General features: G+C 38.2%; 1 protein-coding gene and 1 long non-coding RNA gene across 4 annotated transcripts in view; one reads left to right on the forward strand and one right to left on the reverse strand.

Moving 5' to 3' along the window:
- Nucleotides 1-6: 6 nt before the first annotated feature.
- The window catches only part of ADGRA1 (adhesion G protein-coupled receptor A1), an 841,033-nt gene continuing 830,799 nt past the window's right edge, over nucleotides 7-10,240 (reverse strand). For all 3 annotated transcript variants that reach the window (XM_019502677.1, XM_019502678.1, XM_019502679.1), the window contains 2 exons: nucleotides 7,071-7,166; nucleotides 7-1,942 (listed from right to left, as the gene is read on the reverse strand). In XM_019502677.1, the coding sequence (XP_019358222.1) occupies nucleotides 721-1,942; nucleotides 7,071-7,166 (1,318 nt within the window). In that variant the 3' untranslated portion in view covers nucleotides 7-720. The remainder of the gene's footprint in view (nucleotides 1,943-7,070; nucleotides 7,167-10,240) is intronic.
- Nucleotides 5,209-10,240, forward strand: part of LOC109287522 — a 21,150-nt gene continuing 16,118 nt past the window's right edge. Inside the window, exons 1-2 of the long non-coding RNA XR_002094882.1 lie at nucleotides 5,209-5,220; nucleotides 6,848-6,851. This is a non-coding gene — a long non-coding RNA (uncharacterized LOC109287522). The remainder of the gene's footprint in view (nucleotides 5,221-6,847; nucleotides 6,852-10,240) is intronic.

Here is a 10,240-nt window from a genome sequence, read left to right on the forward strand (position 1 = left end):
TTTTTTTTTTTTTTTACACATGTAACACTAGAAAACAGCAAATGGTATATCCTGACATGTCATGCAAAATACAACCAATACAGCACCATAGATGTAACAGAGACATTATCTAGCACTTCCCTCCAACAAGAAAAGGGACATAACAGAGACTGTACATTACATGATTTTACAGGCCATATGCTACAGAAGAACTTTAGAGGCAGTATCACTTTGTAGATCTAAAAAGCTGCATTAGTAATTTTACAAAATCCTGCTTTTCATTTCTATTGTTGTCACTTCTGATTAAAATCCATGGCACAGTAATTATACTTTGCTACAAAAATAAATAAGTAAAAGTTTAAGATGCTGATATGTTTATAAAAAGTGTTTGAAGTTATTGGAATTAAAAGCCAAAAGAATGAATAAAAATGATGCCTTTCTAAAGAAATATAGTTCTTTGTAACAAAAGGATATTGCCTCTCATAGTCAGTTTCTCTTAGCTCCATTTTCTAATATTCTCCCAGAACAATTTTTCAACATTCTTTTAAAAATAACTTCACTTTTAAAACACTGCCACTACAGCAAGTTTTTAGTCTCTTCTCAATAAGAAAACAGAAACCATGGTGGAAAAACACATACAATTTGCTGATGTGCTACACAAATACATTGTCTTATTCAATTTAGAATAAAAACAAAGCTTACGATGACTAGAGTGAAAAAGACAAATGAGTGGCCCATGAACTACACAGTAGTTTCATTTTTCCAAGGGCCCGTTTTGATATTTCCTGTACTATCTGAACTGTATATCATGGCTTCATGCACATTTCCCTTGAGAATTCCATTGTGATTAGTTGTATTAAATGGCAATGATTGTGTCCGTGGGTGCATCTCAAAATGAGCTGCATGGTGCACAGTGTCAGTTTCTGGCATTTTAGCACAACTGTATATAACAGTACTTGCGTCGCTACTTTCAGGTTGGTTGATGGTAGGGTATGGATCACTTTTTGCACAGCAGGCCCGTCTGTGCCCTGACTGGCTATCATGCGTACTGTGTGGACTGTCTGTATGTGAACTGTGGATGCTGCCATCAATACTTGAAGGAATGTGATAGGCATATTCTCTCTCTCCTGCAGACCTATGTCGACTGAAGTAACGTGGCTTAGTTCTGCTTTTCAGACATCTATGAATATGCACGTTAGGTCTGAAAGTTCCTTCGTTGTGTACATGAATATGAGCTTCATCATCAAGAAGTTGATCACAGTGCACTTTTGCGCAACAGGGTGTAACTGGTGAAAGGCAGTTAACATGGTTTTGAACAGCTTGTAGATTAGTAAGTTTGCAGTGACTAGCAGCTGGATGATTAAAAACAGCTGATTTGTTAGGACATGGTGACTCCTGAAGACAAGATGTATGAACCTGGGTGTCCCCATTGACATTAACCTTTGGGCGGACATTAACTTGTACAGAGTATGTGTTTCTTCTAGATGGGCAACAGGACCACCAGCAATGCCATACATCATCTCTCTTTGCACAGTGATGAATGAGAATGAAAAGCCCCAAGGTCACACAGAAGGCTCCATAGAGACAGCTAAATATCATATCCAAGAAATGTTTTTGAGACACAGCAAGTGCTCCAAAGGTCCAAGTGGCAGTAAACAGGAACAAAGTGAATGCTGCAGCTCGCAGCTGAGCCTTAAATGAGTGCTCATTCTCCAATAAGGAAGAAGAAATCATGGAGCATGATGCCTGGGCAACTGAACCAGTGTCCGTAATATGACTATGGCCCACTTCAGTACTTGCCAGTCTTTGCTGGTCTTCTGTCCTTTCCTTTAATTCATACTTGCGTTCTGGATGGCGCTTCAGCTGCACGTAAGTGCAGAGAAAGTACACACAGGTGACTAACACAATGAATGCTACTGGCCCATAAAATGCACCGAGGCTTGGTTCCCATGCCATCCAACAACTGTGAACAACAAGAAGTCAAAGTCAAATACATTTTAAGACTCAAATTTGACATAATGGACAATGCATAGCTTTTGGATTGGCAGTATGATATCACCTTGGTGTAGGCAGATGTCTCCTTTCTGTCAAGGAAATGATGAAATACTAGCCATGGGAGGAAAAGAATATGATTATGCTGCCTTTAGATCATGCTAAGGAACACTGCAGTAAAACAAGACATACTGCGTGTGCTGAACTTGGAAATGTAAGGTATGTAACTACCTTAGAGTGTTGTTGTATGCGAAAGGGTAATACCTCTGTCTAGTGCAGCTACGCAGTATACAGCAAAATCATCAGCTTAAGATTTACTATTCTGAAACAACACTTCCAGTGCCATCAAACAAATATCTCCAATGAGACATTTTTGGATATGCATTTACCAATATTTTTAGAAATAAACTAATACATTTAAACTCAATATAGTAAGAAGCCCAAGTGACCTATATCCTACTGAAAAGGCAACTGGGCTCCAAAACCTTTAGGGTCTTTAGATGTCCCAGGCTGACCAAACTCCATAGAGTATTACTTTACAGGTACTGCTGGTTTATATTATTAATGTGCATGTTAAAATGTCTCCCCACACAGTATTTCCATTTGTTGGAGTAGGGGATAGGTTGGATGTTCAATTTAGATAAGAAAGCAACCACAAAATAAACAGGGGCCATGTTTACATGAGACACTACTGCACAATGGTTACTGTGTATTTATTTAATAATTGTTTATGCAAATACTAAATAAAAGCACAGTAACCTGAGTTATTGTGCTGTAGCGCCGACGAATGCCTTTCTTGTGACACTACTGCACAGTAGCCCAATACTACTGCACAGCAGCAGTGCATCACAGTTTTTGCCACGCAATGCTACTGTTCAGTAGTATCAGGCTACTGTGCAGTCAGCATCTCATGGAGTAGCAGATAAAGATTCCCAGCATTATACAGGCCTTTATCATGAGTTCGGCCACTTTGTACCACTCACTGGACCCCAAAGGTGCAAAGGTATCTAAGTGCAGCTTTTAGCTTCCTCCAGTTTCTGGAGTTGTTTTTGTTGTGAATTTGAGAAGGCTTAGACAACTTAGGAACCCTTCATGGCTCCTATATGTTTTTTGAGCTGTGCAAAATTGCTGCAATCTGGGTTGATATCCACATTGTGCCTCTACAATGGCCGTCACTGAAGATAACAAAGCCGTATCTGCTTTTAGAAAATTGTTTATTTACTCTGGGGCAAAATCCCGTAGATTGTCTGCTTGGCAGTATGGACTGTGTAAGCCTCAGCTGGCTACATAAATTGGCTGCAAGCTGACAAGAACTCTCCTGGGGGTGAATGGCTCAGGGAACAATAGTGAAGGGAGACTGTGTGGATCTGCAGAACTCTTCAGAGAAAGGATCATTTTTCTTACAGAGCAACCTGGTACAGATCCCTTGACCCTCTTTTTTCTTCTTGCTGGGTACACAAGACTGCAGGAATTAATTTAAAGCTAAGGCTACAATCATTCAGGTCATGGGAAGAGAAAGGTAATGGGTCAATGCTCCTTTTCTATGTAATTTTAAACAAAACATCACCATTTCCTGGATGCCATAGAAGGTTGGAGTCCTGTCTGGACATCCACATGATTACCATAGGGGAAAACCTTTAAGCCCTTCTAGTACATCTCCTCCAGAAATCATTGCCTGATTTCAGTTTCTGAAATATTACAGTTCTCTGCAGCCTGCATTGTCCCAATCACAGTCTCTTTCTAACCCCACTGAGGTTTAAGCATGGGAGGAGTCCATCCTTCTCCTGGAATTTGGAGGAAGCTGCTGCCTTCCCCATGTTATTCTCCAGAACTCAATCTCTCTGTGTGTTATGCAGGATGAGAGGCATCTCAATCTACATCATACCAATTTCATAAAAGAGAAAATGTTATGTATGCCCAGTATTTGGCCCATGGGGACTATGAAGAGGGACAATACTTGATTTTCAATATGTTTTTATGGAAAACTAACCACAAATATATGTTAATTTAAAAAACCATAGTTTTATTACAGGGAAAGGGAAAAACATTCCTAATATCAGATACGTTCCTTCTAAAAATGGTTCTCACCCTTTTTTTGAAAAAAAGACTTCTCTTTGGCTTGGATTCTCCTACCATTTAGCAACATGGAAATGTCATCCTCTAAGGTGAAGCCCTCTGCCTTAACAAGATTTAGCTCAGTTGGGTTCTGTTTAGTGTGAATTGCAATGCAACCACATTTAATTTTTTATCCTGAGCTCTGATCTTTAACAAACTCACAATTTATTAATGATCTCAGAAGCACCTCCAGGAATATATATATATTGCCCTTGTGAGAAGTATGTTGAAAGACATCATCTGGGTAAATAAGGTAATACTAGATTTTATTTGATGAGTGTGAAGCCCAGATTGGTGGGTATGCTTTAAATAAAATATGAATGGTACATCTTGGATGCAAAATGAAAACTGGAAGGTTCCCCGGTGGAACATTCTCTCAGGATGCAGTTATTTCAAGTGGAATATCATGGATTACTTAAAAATCAGTTCTTCGGTTCCATAAAAAATATGTTAAAGTTGCTACATCTACATTTTTATGTATTAACATTATTAAAAATGGAGAAGGCACGCAACCCACTGTGATGTTCAATTTGCAGCTTTCTTTTCTCTCTAACCCTCTCTCACCTGTGTCCTGTTTTCTGTACAGATTGTGATACCAGTATTGATTAGCTGTGATTAAAGTGATTAAGGAAGTACAACCTCTTAATTGTGCCAAAATGAAAAATGTCTTACAGATTTATGAATATAAATAATCAAGTCTTTTAATACACTGTTGATTGTAAGTGATTGTCTAATTGGACATGTTTGAATAAATATGTTTTGAGTATATGACAGGGATGGTCTGAGTGGGTCCCAGGCTGAGAAGATAAAGTTGCTGAGGGTCTTGACTAATTTACTGTCAAAATTCAGTTCTCTGTGAAAGCTATTATAAAAGGCCAAATGTTATTATATATTCCATTTTGTTTTCAGATGCCTCTTTTCCAGCTCATATAACAGTTGCCTTCAGAGGTATGAGGCAGCATACTTAAAGCACCATAGGATTAACTGAACCTGACGCCCTGGAGAGCAGCAGTTGCACTGTATTGACATAATATATTGATAAATGCATTAGGACACTGATCAGGGACACACACCTCAGAGCAATCAATTCCATTTGGCAATCTGAGTCACTTCTTGTTCTGTTTTTATGGGGAAGTCTACTAGGATCCTTTTGCACTCTGTTTCCCAGGAAGCAACAGTTAATAATGCACATAAGGCACCTGAAACATGAATCTGTGATAGCCATACAGCCTATCTGGTTAGATTGGACACTAGTATGCATCTTGAAAACCTTGCTTTAAACCCAACATGTTTTATTTTTAAGGAAGAAATATAAAGAGGGACTAAAAGCATCATCAGTATCTCTCTATAAAGCTATTTATTAGGTATTTGTAATTCTTGTAATTGCACTAAGCAAAATGCCCGAGGAAAGGGCATCAGATCTCTGCAAATGACGTGTGGTCTGTTCAATGAGGTATGGTGCATCTGCCACTTTTATGAACTGGTAAAAGTGCACCAGTAGGCTTTTGCATTACTGTGTTTGCAGTTGTTTGCACCACTAGCAATGAGAGTCATATAGCGAACACTTATGCTGTCCATCACACATGTGCAAAGACGTCATATTTAGTCTTCTCTTTCCACTCCAAACAGACTTCAGAACCAGTCACTATCTGATCTTACTATTTTAAACTGGAAATTTTATGGAAAATGAAAGAAGATATAGTGATTATCTTTTTTTCTTGTTTCTGATGGGCTGATATAGTGAGCACCAACTGGTGCAGAATGTGGTGGTACACCTACTGATGCAGGTGGGTCACCAGGATTACATAACTCTATTGCTCCAGAGTCTGCATTGACTTCCAATAGCTTTCCAGGCACAATTCAAGGTGCTGGTTTTGAACAATGAATCCCTAAATGATCTGAGCCCTATCTGCCTAAGGGGATGCCTGTTTCCTTATCCCACATTGTGATCTCTGAGGTCAGCTGACAGCAACCTTCAACTACCAACAATAAGCCAAATGTACTTGGCAAAAGCTCATAGGAAGTCATTCTTGGCAGGTGATCCTCATCTCTAGCACACCTTTCCTTTTGAGGCCCAACAGAGCCTAAGCCTGGCCATCCTTCAGAAGCATTGTAAGACCTTCCTATTTGACCAGGTGTTTAGCCAACAAAGCTAGGCTAAGATATTGTTTAGGGGGTCTCTGTTTTATGTGGCTATTCTGGTTCCCTTTTTAAGTTTCTTTTTTTTGTTCTTCTGTTCATTCTCCTGTTTTATGAGTTACTGTGTTCTCTTAGGCTAGGTACAGACATTCAAAAAGCCCGAGGAAGAATCGATCTAAGTTATGCAGTATAGTTTAGATTGGTAATGAACAGAACACAAATTCACTGTTCGGGGGGGGGCAAATCTTAAACCAAGTTCTACCATTTTTAAACCAGTCTATGTGTGCCGAACTTCTGTTCTGATACAAGTATAGACTGGTTTTGTGCCCTGAACTTCTGTTCTGTGATGGGTTTAGACTGGTTTCTGATCACTTATACCAGTAAAAATGTAAAGTCTGTACCTGGCCTTATTGTGAACTACACTGACACTTTGTTGGATAGGGCAGTATATAAATCAAACAAGTAAAGAAGCAATATACATGTAATATACATAAAGTTGTGTGTGCGTGTAACTTTCAACAAAAGTACATGATTACCTGAGTGAAGAAACAATAGGTCTAATTCTTTTCATGTTTATACAATTTTAAATTAAATATAACTCCATTGATATCAGTGGAGTCAGAATTGTACAAACTGGGCAGTGAGTGAGAAGTATTGAATCCAAAAATGAAGACATTGAACTTTCACAGACATTATTTCCTAAACGTTACCATGGTCCTTGAAATCATGGAATTTCATCTTACACTCTATCTCTCTAACCTTTATGATTTAATAAAATTTATCAGCATCAGATAGACATAAAAATAGTTCAACAAAATATTTTATATTAAATAGGATATACTTACTAGGGGGCATTGCCTTCATTTCCATAGTTATTGATGTTTGTTGCCGCTGTAATCCCACAAATAATAAAAGGAACACCCCCACTAATCAGGTAAAATCTGTTAAGAGATAACAATTAATATTTTAATTTGCATGGCTTGCCATTGGTAGTATTGTTTTTGAACAGTTTTTCTTCCTTGAAGTAGTCATAACAAGACAATAATGTACAATATAGCCTAAGAACATTAAATACAATTTCTCTAAGAAGAGAAAAGCAAGGGAATAAAATGTCACCATAAGCAATGTACCTTATAAAGCACCAGGGAAACAAGAATAGTGAGGACTCATGTTTAAATTAATCCATTTTAGAATTTATTCACATCTTTACTAATAGTTTTAACAAATATAATTATAACGATAGCAAAACTAAAAAAATAAAACCTCAACTAATGTAAAAGTTATTTATACATAAAATTTGAAAAACACTATAAATGGTTTACATCCAACCTAAAATTTTCTCAGTAGCTATTGTGAGAGATTCTAGGTCACAGAAATGGCTTCCTATGTCCTCCTTGACAACTGCGAAACCACGTTCAGTCAGGAGAAATGAGAAGAAACTGTCTTTTGGTAACAGCATTCCTTCCAAGCTGGGATGCCAAACTGTGATAGTTCGGATCATAAAGTCTCCCTTCACCTACTGCTCCTAACCTGACAAAACTATTGGGAGAGTAGTCTCACTAACTGTTTAAGGCCTGAGTCTTGCAAATGTATCCATGCATATAAATCCTCTGAGCCCTAGAGCAGGGTCTAACAAAAGTCTGCAACAATATCAAATTTAATCTTTCTTTGGTGATTTGTATTAAAAGACCAGAGGCAAATCATTTCACACCCATTTAACTGGTTAAACACCACTTAACTACTTGGAACCAAATTCATCCCAATAAGTGGAATTAATGATAACACTGTTCCAATTAAGCAGCAGTGATTACCATATACTATCATTAGGTTAAATCAGATTCCTAGGAGACACCCCTTTGAAAGAGTCATCCAGCTTTATTATGTCCACATTCAGCAGAATGAACTGTAATAATGTTTTACATTTCTACAGCACCTCCTATCCCAAAACAAAGCACAAATTATTCACATAATACAGCACTAGAATTCTGTGATCTCTGAGACAGAGATGAGCATCACAGCCCACTGGTGCAAAAGAAGCTAAAGTTCAGCTAAGGCACGGAAAAACTTTGTTCAGTGCCACAGGGAGAAAATTTTTAATTGCATAGACTTTGTTTTGCTCTTTAAAACCCATTCAGAAAACTTCTAGTTTTCAGAACATTGTCTGAAAATGCAATAAATGTCAGTGAACTCACTTTGTTTACAATTAGGATGAAGGTCTGATTTGAACCTGTGGATTCAGCAAGGTTACATATTTCAAATCACCAACCCATGCCCCCCTACAGCACCTGAACCTCCATTACTGCCACGTACACATCCTTTCTCATTGCTTTTCCCCCCTTCTTTTTTCTTTGCAAAAAACAGCAATTTGTTCTTCCATTGCCTCTTAGGTGTGGAAGGCAGTAACACTAAATGATAGGAAAAGAGATTTGATCTTCCTCAGACAGAGGAAGATCCTTCTCCAAACTGAAGGGAAATCTCTTGCTTATGCAACACATTGGGCGCATCTCAACATGCATTAACATGGTTAATGCACATTAAATCAAGTACCTCCATTGTGAGGTCCTAGGAAAATGGGGCATCTATACACGAGTATGAAGGCTGGAATTTGAGTGCATCAGAGCAAACTCAATTAATTGAGTATGCTGGATCATGGCAATTACCATGCTCCAGCAGCCTCCTGCATCTTATATATTAGTGTCCACTCACTTAAAAATGGTGGCAGGGGTGCTTCACCTAAAGCTTGTTGAATGAGTTTTGGTTCAAGCACCCCTGTCACCATTTTTAAGCAAGGGGACACTGATACACAAGATGCAGCAGCACTTAAATTAGAGTGGCTCTCGGAGCCTCTCTAACTGAAGTGCCGCCATCCCCGAGCATGTGTAAAAGTGTGAAGTATTAGCATATCTTAATGCATATTAACTAAAGAGCATGGCTTTTAGTGATGCTTTAATGCACATTAAAATAGGTTAATGTGCATTAAAGTGCATGTGTAGATGTGCCCAATTATTATGCAAGATTATTTTCTGAGATCAGAAATGGACTTCTGTATTTTTCAAAGTACAATGCAAATGGCAAGTAATCTTACAGGCTTTGTGAGTAGTAGTTTTACAGAGCAGGGAAACAAGATAGTGCAGTTAAGTTAATTTCTCAAACATTACATAGCAGGCTAGTTAAAACCAAGACTAGAATCTACATTTACTTAACCTCCAGGACTGATGTCAGAGGTCACTGGTCAGGGAGAAAACTCCCACATTAAAGTCTACATAACAGCTTTGCCTTTATGATCTAAGCTGTAAATAGAGCAAAGAAATCTAACAGGAAAACATCCTTTATACACAGGAGAAACTTTCAGCTTTCAGAACTTCAAAATGACTAAGTGTATTTCCTTCAAACTTGGCATTTTCCTTAGAGCTCAGCCAACTCTAAAGAACAAGCTGAATCTGGACAAGATTTAGTCAGTCATTGGAAGTGAATGATTGTGCCTTTTTTTTACTTGAGCATTGGGACAAGAGTAATATGAAGACATGCAAATATGCTCCTTGCAAACACAAACTGAATGAAGTTTTCTGAAACTTTAAACAAAATCTTTGGGTAGAGACTAAACATCAAAAATGTTATCCTAATTTCAGTTCAAGTTATAAGGCAGAAAAACAGATGTGGATGTCTGAATAAGAAACCCAATTTTGACTGTAAGTAGCGTGCATATAGCATAGAGTGCAGGTCAAGAACATTTTGGGAGTGGCAAGCCGAATTAATATAGCTTGGTCTAAAAGATGTGCCATCTCTTGTGACTCAGCTACCACTGGTGAATTGTTGCTGACATCCCAGTTTATCAGGCCATATAAGAAAAAAAATCAGTTGGTGAATTGGATCTGGACGATGGGGTGAAAAGCAACCTGTTTAAATTTGCTGATGATACCAAAATTTGGGGTGAGGTGAGCACGCTAGTAGGGAGGGAAAGACTGCAGCAAGACCTGGATAGGTTACAGGGGTGGGCTAACAAAAACAGGATGCA

This window comes from Gavialis gangeticus, unplaced genomic scaffold, assembly GCF_001723915.1.
Source record: "Gavialis gangeticus isolate Ggan-Ray unplaced genomic scaffold, GavGan_comp1, whole genome shotgun sequence".
In the NCBI taxonomy this organism is placed as follows: Eukaryota; Metazoa; Chordata; order Crocodylia; family Gavialidae; genus Gavialis; species Gavialis gangeticus.